The sequence below is a fragment of the Sminthopsis crassicaudata genome, chromosome 3 (assembly GCF_048593235.1).
Source record: "Sminthopsis crassicaudata isolate SCR6 chromosome 3, ASM4859323v1, whole genome shotgun sequence".
Classification (NCBI taxonomy): domain Eukaryota; kingdom Metazoa; phylum Chordata; class Mammalia; order Dasyuromorphia; family Dasyuridae; genus Sminthopsis; species Sminthopsis crassicaudata.
Genome location: NC_133619.1, coordinates 466,133,356 through 466,151,223, shown reverse-complemented (window position 1 = coordinate 466,151,223; position 17,868 = coordinate 466,133,356). Strand labels below are relative to the sequence as shown.

The 17,868-nt window shown below is 35.3% G+C and overlaps 1 protein-coding gene across 7 annotated transcripts in view; it reads right to left on the bottom strand.

Moving 5' to 3' along the window:
* CACNB4 (calcium voltage-gated channel auxiliary subunit beta 4) overlaps positions 1-17,868 on the bottom strand; it is a 341,773-nt gene that overhangs the window by 153,633 nt on the left and 170,272 nt on the right. For 5 of the 7 annotated variants that reach the window (XM_074303452.1, XM_074303455.1, XM_074303453.1 and 2 more), the window contains exon 1: positions 1,014-4,083. The exons of the other annotated variants lie outside the window; for them this stretch is intronic. Coding sequence is in view for 1 of the 5 variants with exons in the window: in XM_074303450.1 (XP_074159551.1) it covers positions 1,014-1,058 (45 nt within the window). In the remaining 4 variants the exon portion in view is untranslated. Of the gene's footprint in view, positions 1-1,013; positions 4,084-17,868 lie in introns of those variants that run through there. 7 annotated transcript variants of the gene reach the window in all.

Genomic DNA, 17,868 nt, shown 5'->3' with positions numbered 1-17,868 from the left:
CTTATGTAACATATTTCTATTTAATATGTGACAGCATGTATAGCAACAGTGTTCATATAAAAGCAGACTCCCCACAGAGTGCCCTCTTCCTTGCCTCCCAAAATAAGAAATAATTCAGCCTTGCAAGGTTTCTATGTAACTGCTGAAGAGAGAAACAAGAACTATCACCAGCAATAGCAGACTTAGAGGAAAGAAGCAGGAAATCAACCCTGTTCTTGACTCAATGCTACTTAACAATCTATTGGCAGGATGGGGGAAGGGAGAGGAGAAGCAAGATTTTAGTAACCATCATAATCCAGATTTGAACAGATTTTACTGCCTGGACAATAGGCTAAAAAGAAGTCCAGTTTTCTAGTCCAAATGTCTGTGAGCCCATCTCAGCATACCAGGCAAACTACAAGAACCCTACACACTGCCACTGTGACACAGTACTACGGTATTACATTATCACAGGCACATGCATCTGATTCTCTTAACAAAGAAGCAATAGATAGGCACGAGTTGTTTGTTCAGAAAGCAAATAACCCAGACAGTAACTCAGGAATTCCCCATTCATGCCAGTATTATATAATGAATGGGCTTTTCCTATTAACCCTGCTGACATAAAATGTATATTCATCAGAACAGCTTTCGGCATGGTTAAAAAAACAAAAACAAAAACAAAACTGCTCCTATAAGAAAGCAGTCACACCTTGTCAGAGCAAATGTGGACTGGCTAGTTGAGATATCAAGATAATCTTCAATCTTTTAAACCTTTCTTGTCATCCTCATCTTTAAAAAAAAAAACAAAAACAAAAACTGCTTGACAAGAAATTATGTAATGGAGGATTGTTTCAGGTGACTGTAAACTGTATATAATACATTAACAGAGCAGTCAGCTAACATCGGAATGATGCTTAATCTCAGCTCCATGTTTCCTGCATTGCCTGTTAGGCTTTTAGTAATGGGGGGGGAGGGAGAGGAAAGAAGGGGGTAGTAGGAGGGTCGAAGGAAAAGGCTATGAAAATTCTTACCGCCTCCGAATCTTCAAATCCATGCAGGTACAAATTGTCGTACATGGAGCTCTGATAATCCAAAGCACCCTCTTTCAGGACAAAAGCAAAATTGCTACAAAATCACAGCTGGGTCAAAAGGTAGAAAAGGCCTATGTTGAAGAACAGAGCCTGCCTTATCAATTTTCTGTGGATTCTCCAGCCAAGATGTTACTCCTTCACATCCTAAAGGGGAAGGTTATCCCTAGAGGCAGTCCAGACCAGGCATTTTATCTGCCTTCCAAATACAGAGCATAAAAGCAAAACCCTTCCCCAACCAAGGACTGATGACAGAGCCAGGAAAGAGCCCTCTGATTGGCTCAGCTCCCCTGCTTCAGTCACTTGGAAGAGGCTTCTTGATAGTGGATGACGAGTCAGAGGATTCTACCTAGCAAAAAGCTCTTTCCGGCTTTCCTTATGTTTCTCAACGCACCATAAATACTTATCAAGCTCCAAAAGACAGTTTGGAATCACAGGATGGTTACTGCTCTAAGCATAATTGTTCGCTTTTATCTAACTCGTAATTTGGGAGGGGGAGGCAGGGAGGAGCAAAGGGAGGGACCGAATTTCCAATGAACACAGTGTAAAGAGGCAGGGGAACATACATTAATCTGCATCCAACATCTGTACTTCACAGATAAACTGTGATTTAAATAAAAAGGACACTAAGTTATTTCGAACAAAGTCACAGCAGGAAACAGATAGTGAGATATCTTTCCTATGGCTCTATCCTTTCAAAAAAAAAATCACCATGCTTTCCTTGGGGGGCAAAGGAGGGAAAAGGATGTGGGAAGAGAAACAACTTTGTAACCCACCTGGTGAGGTCTGAAACAGAAACCAATGGCTCTACAATTATTTAGGCACTGCTGTTTTTAGGGGTTCTAAAGATTTGATTTTTCTCCCTCCTCCCAGTTACAGCCAATTCAAATGTAAGAGCTTAAATTATTTCCCCTTCTTTTCACATACAAATCTCAAAAGCTTTCACTGAATTGTCTTCCTTCCCAGAGAAAGTCATCAACCAAAGCTTCCTGTCAATCACTAGGGAAAGGCAAGTCTCTAGGACTTCTAAAAAGAAATCTATATGGTTGAATGAAATAATTCCAAGAGGGAAAAAGTTTAAAACAAAAAAGAGGCAGCATGACTCAGTGGGAGTAAGCAATGACCTAGAAATCAGAGACTGTTATTCCTAATATCGACATGCCATTCACTGATTTGATGACTCTGGACAAGTCACAATGTCTATGGACTGCCAAAGTGAGGTAAGAATGAAGCAAGAAAAAGCCCTGGGAAACACTTGACAAATCTAAAGTGTAGCATGCACACTCATCAATGTCAACCTGAATACACTGGCTGCAGTCTCCGGTATTTAGTGCAATGTCTGAAAGGGGTTGAAGTTGATCCCAGGAAGCCAGGGCTCAGACCAGAGACTTATTCTTCAAACAACATATTTCTGAATGTGCAGCCACTGGAGACAAAAAACAGTCACTTAAAGCAACAGGCCTCACAAACACCAGCTACAACTAAGTAGAGCACAACTCTTCCAGAACTGGTATTAGCCCATTAGTCTTTTTTGATCAATCACATGTCCAGACCTGGATTAAAACACTATCAAAATTATCTTTTTAGAAAAGTGACAGATTGAATGAGATTTAACTATCCTGACAAAAATAGGAGAAATGCTAATATTCTGATCTATACTAAGTAAAGTATAGCAGAAAATTGAAACAGCTAACATTGAGTTCCAGAAAGAAAAAAAAATTCAGGAGGACCACGTTCTAGTTTTAATTTTGTTGCTTTGTGTCCCTGAAGAAGTAATTTCATATTTTGGCCTCCATTTCTTCACTGGTAAACTAACCTAATTACAAGCTAAATGATTATAAGGACTCTTTCCTAAGTAGATAATTTGGATTATATAGATATTGCATATCTAGAGGAATACTTCCAGAATTTGTGATTTCATTGGTAAGGTAGAACCTTTCTACTGCCATCTGACTCAGTCTTACTGGATGGTGTTCATGAATTCCCTGAAGGTCAGAAGAAAAATTTACTACCTGGTAAGCTAATTTTATTGATGAAAAATTTCTCCAAAGTTAATCAGACTGTTCTTAGACTATCTATCTAGTCTCTTCATTAGATTCATATTAGATGCTGTTCCAACTTGGTAGGAACTACTGGGCTAATAGTTCTGCTGAGATAAGAAGCCCAGGTCACCCCTGTGCCATAACAGAATGCTAGTAGAATTATCTGAATTATCTGCATAATTCAAGACAATATAATTTCAGCCAAAGATATCCCAGTAATTAAAGCAAGAATGTTTTTTTTTTCTCCTTGAATCATCCATATAATTGCTTCAATTTACCACTTCACTTTGAGTGTGTAGACACAATCTACATGTCTCAGAGTGTCTTAAAATAAAAACCTAAATTAAGATAAGAGGAAGAAGGGGGATAATTCTGAATTTTACCATGGTTTTGAAGAGTATTCCCTAGAGGGAAATCTATGTAGAGGCTTAATTCATATCTTATTTTGTACTGCCTCAGAGCTTTTCTTGTAGTTATAAGGGGTCTCAAGTAAGTAATAAGATGTTAGCACCTTGAAGCCAAGATATGTTACATTTTTCTGGATGTGTCCCCACCTGCTAATATAGTGCCTAATACATAGTAGATGCTAAATAAGTTATTGTTGAATGAATGAACAAATATTCACTATAGAACCTAGTGAAAATGTTACGAATCACTGGTGAGAATACAACCTCCTTGAGATCAGGGACTATTTTCCCTTCTTTGTACCCCTGGAACTTAATAGACTGTCTGAAATATAGGAAACACTTAAGAAATATTTGTTAATTGATGTAGAAAGCCACAAGAAAATTTCAGTCTGATATGGCCCTGAATGGAGGTTAAAACAAAAACGAGGTACACCATTATGCCATTATAGGCACTATAGAGTCTTTACAGTTGTTGAATGTCAATTCAATTCAATGAGCATTCCTATGGAAGAAAGTAAGCAGCAATGGTATTGGTAATTCTCTACTTACAGAGAATTAGAGAGAACTTGGAGACTATAGATAGCAATAGAACACCAAATTTTAAAATGCTCATGTAACTATAAAAGTAAATACATAAAAATAAATTCTTCTTTGTCTAGCTCTCTTTTTTTTATCCCAAACCAAGATTTCTGATCTTCAGACCTACCCTTCCACTAGCAGACCCAGTCTTGACTGTTCCTTTACATCGTTTTTAGACATTATGGCCTTTCAGTTTTCTAATCAGTAAAGCTAACTAAAGATCTGGACATTTCCTTCAGGCATAACTACCAGCAGAGCCCTTCCCCTTCCAAACCCTATATCTCTGGTCATCTAGTTCTGTTTGTTCATGAATAGTGTGGTACCCATTGTGAGGTCCCACACATAGGCATAGAATATAGCTAGCTACTTCTGGAAATTGGACTGTTGAAGCCAGCACTTTTGGTGCTTACCACTTTTGGCTTTCTCTACATAATCTTCTTTGCTTCTTCCAACCTTGCAAAGAAAACAAAAATTCTCAGAAAAGCTTAAAGGATTCATCTGTATTCTAGGTTGTAGCCAGACTCTAATACTACTTTTGCTACCTCTTTCCAAATGATGTCAAAAGTGTAGGGAAATAGATTAGTAAAGCTCCAGGAGGTCAAAACCCACATAATCTACAGAAAGACATCTGGCAGCATTGGAAATGAGTTAGGAAAAAACCCATTTCTCTCTAGGTTCCTCCTGATAAAATCCATCTTATTATAGGAATTGGCTATCTACAGACACCTTAAAATTCAAGATGGCTTCAAGAAACTGATTTCCCTGAGAGTCTAGAATGGGTTAGATTAAATTTGTCTTACAAACTCATACTCAGAAATGGCAGTGAGCTTTTGGAATTGGTTAACTCTCTAAATGGGGAGATATTTTGAAAATTGAAGGGTTTCTGAAAGTACCTGAAAACTTCTTGAACCTTTTTAAGATTATGACAATAAAAATAATAATTCATATTTATATAACACTTTACACCCATTAGCTCACTTGATCCATACAACAAAGCTATGAAGTAGGCATCATTATTTTCTCCATTTAACCAATGAGAAAATTGAATCTGAGAGATTAAAGTGACTTGCATATCACACAAAGAACTTAGTTCAAGTCTAATACCTGATCCATTATAACACAATTATTTTTGATTTCTTCCTAATCATATTCTTTTCTTGCCACCTACAAACATGCCCATATTATCATGATCAATGCAAAATCTTCAATTGATCAATATGATCCTGCTAGCTCTCTTCTTCTTCTGTACTTTGCTTCCCTTCATGACTAAATTCCTTGAGAAACCTCTCCTTTCACTCTCTTTTAAACAGACTGCATTCTTACCTCATCTTTCAACTAATACTGTCAATGCCAAAGTTACCAATGATCTTTTAATGGTCAAATCTAGTAGCATTTTGTCAATCTTCATCCTTCTTCAACTTTGGCAGAATCAGTTATCTCTCCTTCCCAGATGTCCTCCCCTATCTAGGTTTTGGTGACACAGCTCTATTCTAGTTCTTTTATCTATCCAATGACTCCTTCTCATCGTTCTTTGCGACTTTTTCATCCATGTCATAGTTACTAACTGCAGGTGTCACAGTGGAATACCTGAGCCAGTTCTAATTGAATTATTAAATTTTTAGCAAAATCATTTACTCCTCAAAAATCAGCAAATTCAGAAATTGACAAAATTTTTGATTTTTTGGCTTTATCATTTTGTTGATTATGTAGTCTAAAGAAAGCACTAATGCAGATTAAACTTAACTTAAAAACGTTTTTTTGTTTTGTTTTGTTTTTGGTAGAACTAGTTGTTAAACATTTACTACCAGATTTTGTATATGTGCTCCAAGTTTTAGCCTGGAGCTCCTATATTTTTTTTAATATCTTTTTGCTCCATATTATTTCATTTGGTGATCTAATCTTCCCCTGGATTCAACTATTATCTCTATGCGGATGGCTCCCAAGTCTCTATATCCAACCCTATTGTCTCTCCTGAGCTACAGTCACCCATTTATGAACTGCCTCTCAATCACCTCAACCTCATAACAACAGACATTTCAAACTCAAAATGTCTAAAACAGAAATCATGGTGTTTCTCCTGCAAAGTTTTCCTTTTTCCCTCTTACTGTCAACAGTACCAACAGCCTACCAGACTCACAGCCAATCCTTTATTCTCCACATTTATTCTTCCATCTATTCAATCCAATGGTTTCTATCTTTACAATATATCTCATACATACATATATGTATGGCACCTTTTACTTACTCACACAGCCACACCCTTATTCAGGCCCCAATTATAACTTACCTAGATTAATACAATAGCCTTTTTCTAACTAGTCTTCCTTCTTTAAGTATCTCCCTACTCCAATTCAATCTCCACTTAATCTGCCAAGCATGATTTTTCTAAAGTGTAGACTTGAGCATGTGACTATCCTGCTTATAGATCTCCAGTGGCTTCCTAATACCTCCAGGATCAAATATCGACTCTTCTTTATGGCATTTAAAACCCTTTACAATCTGATCCCTTCCTATCTTTCCTATTTTCTTAAACTTTATTTTCCTCCACAAACTCTATGATCCATACACACTGGCCTATTTGTAGTTTCTCAAATACAATCTTCACTTCCTATCTCTATAATTGCATTGGCTATCCCCGATGTGTGCAATGATGACCCCTTACCTATTCATTTTAGTTCCTCTGGATCCCTTCAAGACTCAATTTAAATTCCATCTTCTAGAAGAGGCTTTTCCTAGTTCCCCAAGATGAAATTATCTATAATATATCTATCTTCCTTATTAGAATGTGAGCTCCTTGAGGGCAGGGATTGTTTTTGTCATTTTGTTTTCATCTCCAATACTTAATACAGAGTCTGGCACATAATAAGTACTTAAAAAGGAGATTTTATGGGGTTGCTAATTTACTAAGTCTCTTCAAATGATGTCAAGAGCTTCTGAGACACCAAGGTATTTGAAATTAGGCAAGGGATTCCAGATGGCCTCTGCATGATGTATTCTTGGAAAGGATAAATCCATTGACGTAAAAGATAACCTAAATGTTGTAAAGGATAGAGTGTCAGATTTGAAGTCAGGAAGACATCTTCCTAAGTTCACATCTAGCTTCAGACACTTATTAGCTGTGTGATCCTGGTAAAGCAACTTAATAACCCTATTTGCCTCAGTTTCTCATCTGTAAAATGAGTTGGAGAAGGAATGACAAAACACTCTAGTCTCTTTGCCAAGAAAACCCCAAATGGGGTCATGAAGATTTAGGCATGACTGAAAAATGATAAAACAACAACAACAAAAACCCCAGAAAAAATGGATGCCTCATGGTTTGGGTTTCCTGGGTAAGCAATGGTTATTTTCCTCACTCCAATTATATGTAAAAACAATTTTAACATTCTTTTTATTAAATTTTGAGTTTCAAAATCTCTCTCATCCTTCCTTCCCCCTCCTTAAGAAGGCAAGCAATTTGATTTAGGTATACATAGGTACAGTCATGTAAAACATAATTTCCATATTATTCATGCTGTGAAAAACCATACAGACTAAAAAAGAAAGAAAGAAAAACCAAAGGAAAATAAAAATTTAAAAAGAATGCTTATATTCACATTCAGGCTCCATCAGTTCTCTGGTAGTAAAGATCAATTTTCATCATAAATCCTTCAGAATTGTCTTAGGTCATGTAATGCTGAGTATAACTAAGTCATCCACAGCTGCTCATCATACAATAGTGCTATAAATGTGTACAATATTTTCCTGATTCTGATAACTTCACTTTGTATCAGCTCATTTAGGTCTTTTCAGGTTTCCTGAAACCATTTTATTTATCATTTCTTACGGCACAAGAATGTTCTATCACAATCATATACCACAACTTGTTCACTTGATAGGTATCTCCTCAGTTTCTAATTCTTTAAGCTATGGATTATAAGAAACAGTCACAGTAAGAAAAGCACTTACTTTTGCTCACCTTCTCTTTCTTTGAGTATACCACTCTTAACAATTTGTTCAAAATACTGCTGTTGCTTTCTCCTCTTATCTATTGGAGTTCAATTGCTCCATGTCTTCAAGAATTCTTTTTCAAATTGGCAGTTTTGCTGAAATGCCTTTCTACCTTTTCTCCTCTGGGAACTAAGGTTTTTCAAGTCCCATCTTTCCTTACAGGTGATTAATTCACAAGTTAAACAACAAGAACAAAGAAATCTCTAATTTTATGTCATAGAATTCACTTTATAGTAACATGTGATAATAATACTCAGGTTCATATAATGCTATAAAATTACAAAGTACAATTCTCACAGTAAAAGTATTTTTTACCTCACAGTAAAAGTATTATTAATTCCATTTTACAGACAAGAAAACTGAAACTCAGAGATGATAAATGACTGACCCACAAATACTACTAACTTTTCAACTCAAGTTTTCTGACTTGTCAGATGCTATCAGCATAATGTGACAAAGGGCTTCTGCTATTCTCAACTCAATTAGTAAAATGCTATGGTTATCTACAAGAGAGAAAATATGTAAATCCCACCTCAGAAAATCTTTGCTTTGGATTTTTGTTAAAATTAGAACTCCCTGGGAGGGAAACTAGGGACCCATAAATCTGTTTGCAATGCAAACTGGGATTCTGTCTTGGCTTCCTTGGCCAATTTGATGAATTAGCCTGTTGTTCTTGGAGACAAAGAGAAGTTACGTGACTTGCCCAATTTCACATAGCTAGTAAGTGTCTGAGGCTGAATATGAACTCAAAACAGCATGACTCCAGATCCAGGGATCCATGCCCTAAGCTACCAGTTGCCTCTGCTTGCCATCTCACTGAATCCACTGCAAGTAGGAGTTTTATAGAGTAGTGTAGGATAAAGAATGCTACATTTAGAATGAGAGATTCAAGGTTCAAACTGTGACCTTACTACTATTCCCATTGGAAAAGTCATTTATCCTCTGTTTACCTCAGTTACTTCATCTGCATGTAAAATGAAGTATAGGAGCCATGCAAGATGACTTTTAAAGTCTTCCAGGTTGGCTATGATCCATTGCTGATGTGTTCTACTTAATATTCTAAATGTAGGTGTAAAAACTGAGGGGTTGAGGGGATTACTTATATGAGAAATTTTATTCAGCATATACTTGACATAGAGAAGTAGCACCTCTGGAGTACGATTGCACTGCCCCATCACTCTCCACCTGAAATTTCATCTTCATTTGTAGTTACTGTTTCTTGAGTCCTAACCTATACCTGGTAGCTTATGCCTAGGTTCTACCTTGTGTGTTTCAGAAAGAATTGATTTTTACTATATCTTTGCAGACAAGATGAAGATATGGTAGATGATAGAACTGGTAGGTGGATTCCTATCTGGTCCCCAGGAGTGTTGATTAATAAATCAATGTCAACCTGAAGAATGAAATCCATTAGAATGCAATAGAGCTCCATCTTCAAAGAATCATAGGAAGGGGCCTTAGGGGCCATCTAAGTTCAATTTCATCATTTTATAAATGAAAAATCCAAGGATCAGAGAGATTAAGTGACTTGCCCAGGAAGCACACAGTGAATATCAGAACCTAGGCCTTCCTGATTCCAAGGTCAATACTCCTACTATTAGAACACACGCTTCATTCATATTCTATTATTCCCTACAAATAATTTTTAGGAATGCATAGATGACATACTTTATTATCAAATTCACAAATGACATAAAACTGAAAGGATAAGCTAATCTAGAGAATAGAGAAACTGCATCCAAAATGTTTTCCCTAATCTGGTAAAATGAAATTTAATAGAGATAAAGGCAAAATCTTGCACTCCAGCTTATAGGATGGGAAAAACCTGGTTAGACTGTAGATGATACATGTTTTTGTTTTTGTTTTTCCCTGAGGCTGGGGTTAAGTGACTTGCCCAGGGTCACACAGCTAGAAAGTGTTAAGTGTCTGAGACCAAATTTGAACTCGGGTCCTCCTGACTTCAAGGCTAATACTCTATCTATCCACTATACCAATTAACTGCCCTGATGATATTTTTTAAATGGAGTCTTTGGTAATTTGAGGTTTGATATCAGCTAACAGAAGGATGTCACTGCCAAAAAAAAAAAAATTGCAATGTTTAGGTTGTTATTGTAAGCATTGTGTCCATTTCAAAGTTTATAGTCTATCTTTGTTATTCAGATCACGTTTAGAATAGAGTAAAGTTTAGGCATTGGACTTTAGGAAGAATATTGATGATCTGAAGCATAGCCAGAGAAGAATAGCCAGGAAGGTCATAGAATCAAAAACTTAGTCATAAGAATTGAAATTTTGTTTATCTATTTTTATACCTATTTATCTGGAGTCATGTAAAAGTTTCTCAGGAGAAAAGAGGTCAATGAGTGGGAAAAAATTTAAGATGTGCTGCCCTAATCAACCTGGATGACTCTGGAGAAAGTGGTCCTGATTTTTCTTCTTTGTATCATCATTTTGAAAGGGTCCATTTAAAATAAAGTAATAGCACAAATTGTCATCCTAGCCTCTCAGGGACTGAGAGTTCAGAGAGGACATGTTGGAAGCACACAGATAGTAGCTGACTTTTTCTGTTGCTCTTCTAGGTTTCCAGATACAAGAAGAACTGAAAAATATCTGTCATTAAAGCAGTTAAGTTTTCCTGGGAGCTAGACAAAGGAAGGCAAGTTGATAAAGGATCCAGAACTATGCCTTCAAGAAATCCATCAATTTAGATCACAATCTACTTTCTCCTAAACAAAATTCTGACTAAAATGATTTTGCAGAGCTGTTTATAAAATAAAAATCCCATACTAAAAAACAAAGAAATAAACTATGAATAATCAGATGGGACCCTTTATTTTTAGTTTGGAAGAGTTGAGTCCTAAATCTGCCTCACACATTTATTTAGAAGCTATGGGATATTCATCAAGTTACTGAAGGTCTTTTGGTCTATTTTCTCTGTTGTAAAATGGTGGGGGGGGGGTCAAACTTGATGTCCTCTAAGGTCTCATCTTGTGATAATTCTGAAGGACAAGTAGGGAATACTGGTGAGTTAATAAACACCTTCCAGTTTTACAACTGAATGGCCAGTGAATCAAAAGGAGATCTTTAAATGTATTACTGTATTTTGAGGAACAAGGAATATAGTGTATATAGAGAAGCAGGGAAAGATTTAAATAATCTAATACAAAGTGAAATAACCAGGGCCAAGAAAACAGCAAACACAATAACTACAACAATATAAATGGAAAGAACTCTGACAAAACCATCCAAAGGTAATGTAGTAAAATTACCATGAACAATGTCTCCAAAGAAGAAATGTGAGAAGACACTCCCAACGCACTATTTGTTGAGGTAGGAGAGACATGGTTTGGATACACTGATCACATTTTCAAATTTTTTTTTTTCAATGTGTGTGTGTGTGTGTGTGTGTGTGTGTGTATGCCAATGTACATTTTAATATGGTTTGGCTCTCCAAATAGGGGGGAAAAGGAAATATTGAGACAAATTTTGGTGATAAAAATTAATAAAAATCAATTTATAATAATATGCCTCCTTCAATTTTACAACTAAACAGACCATATCTATTTCTAAGACTAAACAAATTGTATAAATTTCAAACAGAGTTCACCAGGTTTCTTCCAAGAGTAACTTTAATTTTTGTGGAATTCCACTTAGTTTTTGGCCAGAGTAGGTCATTTCCTTTGCAGTTATAATGGAAAATCAGTAAAATTCACTAAGTCAGTTGCCTTGCCACAGATTATCCCAGTACATACATACAGAAACAAAACACATGATTTGAATTAAAAATCTCAGATATGTTTCTACTGCTTTACAAAGTACAGTTTGTACAGAGAGAAAATGACGCTCTCATGAGACAAAATTTTGAAGTTGCAAAACATAACCAAAACTGACAGAAAACTGGAGGGAAAAGCCTAACACAACCTCATACTTCCACTCCCACAGGCATAGACAAACATTACAGAAACTGGAACCAAAAGAATACAACATGGACTTTGCCAATAGTCTTGCCTGCATATCTGTGAGTAGCAGAAGGAGATTCCTCAAATATTTAAGATTGATCCATATTGATAGATTGATGAATAACTTAAAGTAACATCCAAGTAAAATATTTAGGTGGCAACTTACCTTATGGAATTAAAATTCTATTCCATTTCACAATGGTATGTAGGAAAGTAAGTAAAGAGACACCATTTGGCTTATGCTGCTTGACATACTTAGGAAATCTCTTTTTGAGTAAGAAAATAAGTTACATATTTTTCAAGCACTTTGGAACAAATTGTTTCTATTGGACTCCTTAGGTAACCTTTGCATTCTGGATGATTTATTAGAATTAAATAAAAATTAAACATCATAAAACATTTATTCAGCCCCTTTTATGTGCCAGACACTGTTCTAAGGACAAGGAAATGGAAATACAATGAAGAAAGAAAATCCCTTCCCTCAAGAAGTTTAGATTCTAATAAGGGAAGACAACACATAAAGAGGAGCTTTAAAATAGGATGAGAGAAGGAAAATAGATTTGTGTTTTGGTATGAAATTGCCTGGGAAGTGACAGTTCCAGGTGAGATAAGTCAAGTTCACCTAACAGACCTCTTCTGGTTCCATGGACAGAGTTTAAGGTTCCAGAAGAAGAGTATTAGTGATTTTGGTTTAAAGTTTATCATCATAAACAGTTAATCATGATAATGCTATTAAATAATAGTTCAACCCAGGTGTAATACTTTCCCAAATCATTAAAAAAAAAAGAATAGTGAATTAAAATAATTCTGATATTTCATCTGTCCCCTCTCAAAGAGTAAGATAAAATTAAAATTGGAAATGGTCGATGCTGGAGGATTGTGAGAAGCCATAAATTGCTGATAGAGCCCAGAACTGGTCTGGAAAACAGTTTTCAATAATACTATAAAAGAACTAAACTATTCATACACTACATCTAGCCCAATGATCCCACTATTGGGTATATATTAAAATGAAGTGAGAAAGAGAGGAAGGGGAACAGGAAGAGGAAGGGGAAAAGGAGGGAAAGGGAGAGGGGAAGGAGAGAGAGTGGGAATCCTAAAATATCTAAAAATATCCAAAGCAGCACTTTTTTGTAATAACAAAACAAAGCTGGAAACATAGGGAATGGCTAAAATAAATGGAATATTGTTGCACTTTTAAAAAATAAATATGAGAAATACATAAAAACATAAGAAAACATGTACAAGATGCAGAGTAGGAAAAAACAACAACAAAGAAAACAATATACCCCATAATAAAAATGTAAACAAAAACAATATTAAAAAGCAGCTACAAAATTAATTGTAGCAACCTATCCTGGTTATGTGCCAGACACTGTACTAAGAACAAGGAAATAAAGATATAATGAAAAAAAGACAATTCCTTCCGACAAGAAATTTACATTCTAGCACCAGCCCTGAAGTCGGAAGGACCTGAGTTCAAATTTGACCTCAGACACTTAATACCTCCTAGCTGTGTGACCCTGGGCAAGTCACTTAACCTCTGTTGCCTCAGGGGGAAAAAAGTTTCATTCTAATGAGGGAAGAAAACATATACAGAGGAGCTTTAAGATAAGATGGGAGAAGGGAAATAGATTTGAGGCTTGGTTTGGAAATGGCTGGGAAGTGACATAGTTCCAAGTAAGATAAGTCAAGACCCCTTCTGGTTCCCTGGACAGAATCTCAGGTTCCAGTAGAAAGGTAATAGTGAATATAGTGAGAACAACATGGTTTGAAATTATCATCATAAACAGTTAATCATGATAAGGCTATTAAATAATTATTATACCAATGTGAAACACTTTTCCAAGTTATCTTAAAAAAAGAGAGAAAACAGAACAGATCATGAAACACATCTCCACTTCTCAGTATAGAGATGGTAAGTTACAGATGTGGAATGTAGTAGGTACTATCAGATACAGTTGCTGGGTCTGAGGGTTTTGCTTAATTATTTTCTTTATTACAAGGGAGAATTCTAAGGAGAAAAACATTAAAGAGAAATGTTTATGGTATAAGAAGAAAAGGCATCAATAAAACTTTTTTTTAAAAAGATACTGCTATGATAAATGCATAGTATATTGTGTTTCCAATAGTCTATTGGAAACTATCAATCATCCATGACAAATACAAAGGTTTTCTATGATTTGGAAAAAGGCAAAGAGAAATGAGAATGCCATTATCATTTCATTCAAAAGAAAATAAGAAAAGTTCACTACTTCATTGCTTTAGTTAGACTAACGTCCAGAAAGGCAGCAGGAAACAAGAATGTATAAACTTACTCTGACTATGGCTGCTAATTTAAGTCTTTCAGTCTAAGTCTCTGAACTAAAAGCTTATGACAGGTAAAAGGAAAATTGGTTAGACCACCTCTAGAGTATGTGACAGAATGCTAGACACTTTGTTAGAAAGATGAATTCAAATAAAGCCTGAGACACTTGTTAGCTGTGTGACCCTGGACAATTCACTTAACCCATCTACCCCAGTTTTCTATTTATAACATCTACCTTCTCATTTGAGGATCAAATGAGACAATATTTGTAAAGCTCTTTGCAATCTTGAGTCACCATATAATTACTAGCAATTTATTATTATCTATTAATTATATAGTAACAACAAAACTGATCAACACTGACCTAGTCAAATGTCCTCGGAAAACATTATCATCTCCTCAACTTAATAAACCTACTAAAGCAAGCTATAAATCAGCCTACAAAATTTGAGGAGGAAAATAATCCATATTTTATATCACTTCTTTGTAATTTCTTCCCCACCTCCTTTCTTTGGAATGTGTCATGAATTGCTCACCTATTGCTCACAAGAATGCAAATTCAGATAAAAGGAGACAATGATATGGTACATTTAACAGTTGATTACCCGAAATCTATTTCCCTTAGCTTTTATCTATTAGATATCTGAACAATCAACAATTTATTTGATGAATGCAAAATAAATTAATCTGAAAGGTTAACAATCATAAGAAAGTATCTTCAAACCACATAAATTTCCAATATCATTTAGTACAAATAACATTTAGATGCATGCATTATAAATACAACATTGTTTTTCCCTCTATTTTCCTACTTTCATCTTTTCTTTAACAAATTACTCTAGTGGCAGGATATTATTTGGATCCTTTGTCCATTCCACAGATTTTTGGTCTATATTACTGTTACTTCTTATATTTGAAATAAACTGCACAACCACCTAAACTTTTCTATTAGATATTAACTTTTGTCCTCAGAGTACCACATCCTTCTACAAATTCTTCACTTTTTAATAAAGGAGTAGGATTTTTTCTGTCAGTTCTCTACTACAGCTTTTTGATATTTGAAACCATTTTAATGAGCATATGTGTGACACTTTTCCCTCCAACAATATGGCTAAGAGAATGGGCATGGGAGAGGAAAATCTCCATTTTCCTAGACCTAAATGGTATAGACTAAAGCTTATTAAATTGTGGGTTCCAACCCCATAATGGAATGTGGGAGTCATGAAATTATGATTTATTATCAGTAAATGTCTGATTTATATAGCTATATCTAAAATTTTCTCGAGCAAAAAGGGATCATATTTGGAAAAAGTATAGATTATAATGCTTTGATTTTCAGGTTCTATTTGAGGTGCTTTATTAAATCAAAACTTGAGAAATCAACATGTCAGGGTTATCAGATTAATAAAATATTCTAGAGGATGTAAATTTAGGAGAAATGGGAAGGGCGTTACTGATTTCAAGTCATTTGACAGAGAACCACTTAACTAGAAAACAGTTATATAGTAGAACTTGGATACAAGTTGATACTGTGTAACAGGATGAGCCTTAATGCTGATATCACATCCAAGCAGATTTAAGACAAAAATAACGTTAACAGAAAAAACATTGTTCCATCTTTTCATTTAGTTTGTGTCTATATGGAGAGAAAACAACATCACATTTATTCTCTAAGTGACTAAAGGGCTTGAGGAAGTTAGATGGCACTGCTGAGCCTGGAGTCAGGAAGACTTATCCAACTGAGTTCAAATGTGGCCTCAGACACTAGCTGTATAACCTTAGGCAAGTCATTTAACTCTGTTTGCCTCAGTTTCCTCATCTGTAAATTAAACTGGAGAAGGAAATTATAAATCACTCTAATATCCTTGCCAAGAAAACCCAAAAATAAGGGTCACAAAGAGTCAGATGTGACTGAAACAACTAAACCACAATAACCATACACTGAAATTTGAATTAGTGTGAATAATGAATTTCATGAAGTGGTCACATTATTCAAATGTACTATTCAAACTTGAACCAATAACCGTATTTTATATAGTTATAAATTCTACTACTAAGAAATTAAATAATATGGTCACTTTATGTGATCATTTTTATTTCTATTAATTGAGATTTAACTATAATCTCAGAAAATGTTTCTTTATAATTTCCTGGGCCAAAATTATGTAAGCAAAACTATAGTGAAAATTACAGAAGAATGATTTTCTAGGCTCTTCATCATTTCTTCCCGTTGGCCTCTTATTGGACTTTGGACCAAAACAGCCTCTGCTGCTATGCTAGATGGTTTTATTATTATTATATTTTATTATTTATGGTTTAAGAAACACCTTCACAAGATCCTCAACTATACCAATTTCAGGACAGCTGATACTATTCAGAGAAGTTTATGTATGAACCAGGGTTAGCCTGGGATAATGAGGGAGATTAATCAATCAACAAATATTTATTAAGTGCCTAAAGTATAGCAGACTCAAAACCAAATGTTGAAGACACAAATACAAGAATAAAACAGGGCCTGCCCTCCAAGGGTCTACATTTTAGAGGAGAAAACAACAAAGGCAACCAACGATCCCTCAAAAATCAACCCCAGGACAATTCAACTTTGGCTAGATAACTATGAACTAGATGTAAATTGGTACAAGTCAGATTCTCCTGACATTGCTCTGTTCTGAACCAGAATGGCACAATTTGTCTAATTGCATTCCAGGAGAGGTGAGGCTGAATTGTTGTGCATTACCAGGAAGTTATCTCTATGGATTTGCCTGATTGGAAATTTTTTTTGCTTTCCACTAGCCAGAAACTGCTATATTGGTCTGAAGTGGAGTAAATGAATGATGACATGATTTTCACATGAGAAAAACTTGCTGCCATATTCCCTCCAATACTTAAATGTTTTGATGACACTGGTGTGGACATTCCTTCCAATGATAAAGAAATCCATCCATCTGTCCTCCCATAAGCTTAGATTAGGAGGTTTCCCCAACATGCTGAGAATCTTTTTCTGCTTCTGATATTGTAGGAATACTAATGGAGCACATAGAAGTTATTTATTAGTTACCCCTTATTATTGTCACATAAGCAAATCATCTTTTATTTGATTACACATTTCTTCAGTATAATATGTCATACTTATTTACTTATTGCATTTGGAATCATTGTAAAGAAGTTATAGTGACCTTTTTCATCATACTCCAGAGTTTCAGAGGCCTTTGTTTCAGAGAGAATTTTGAAGTCATTAAAATAATTTTACTTTTTCCCAAAGATGATTCTACCTATTTTCTTCTGTATAATTCTGGGTTTCCCTAGAATTGATCAATATTTAGTGACTATTCAAGATACACATAGCGATGGCCAAGTTTTCATTCAACTGCTTCTGTTGCATTTAGTCATCTTCCATATGGTTTATCCTATGTGAATAGTAGCTAGGTCAACACTTACTTCAGCTGTGCAAAAAGCATGGACCAGATGATTCCAAGGGCTAAAAAATGAGTTATAAGAATCAGATTTGCAATTTGGATC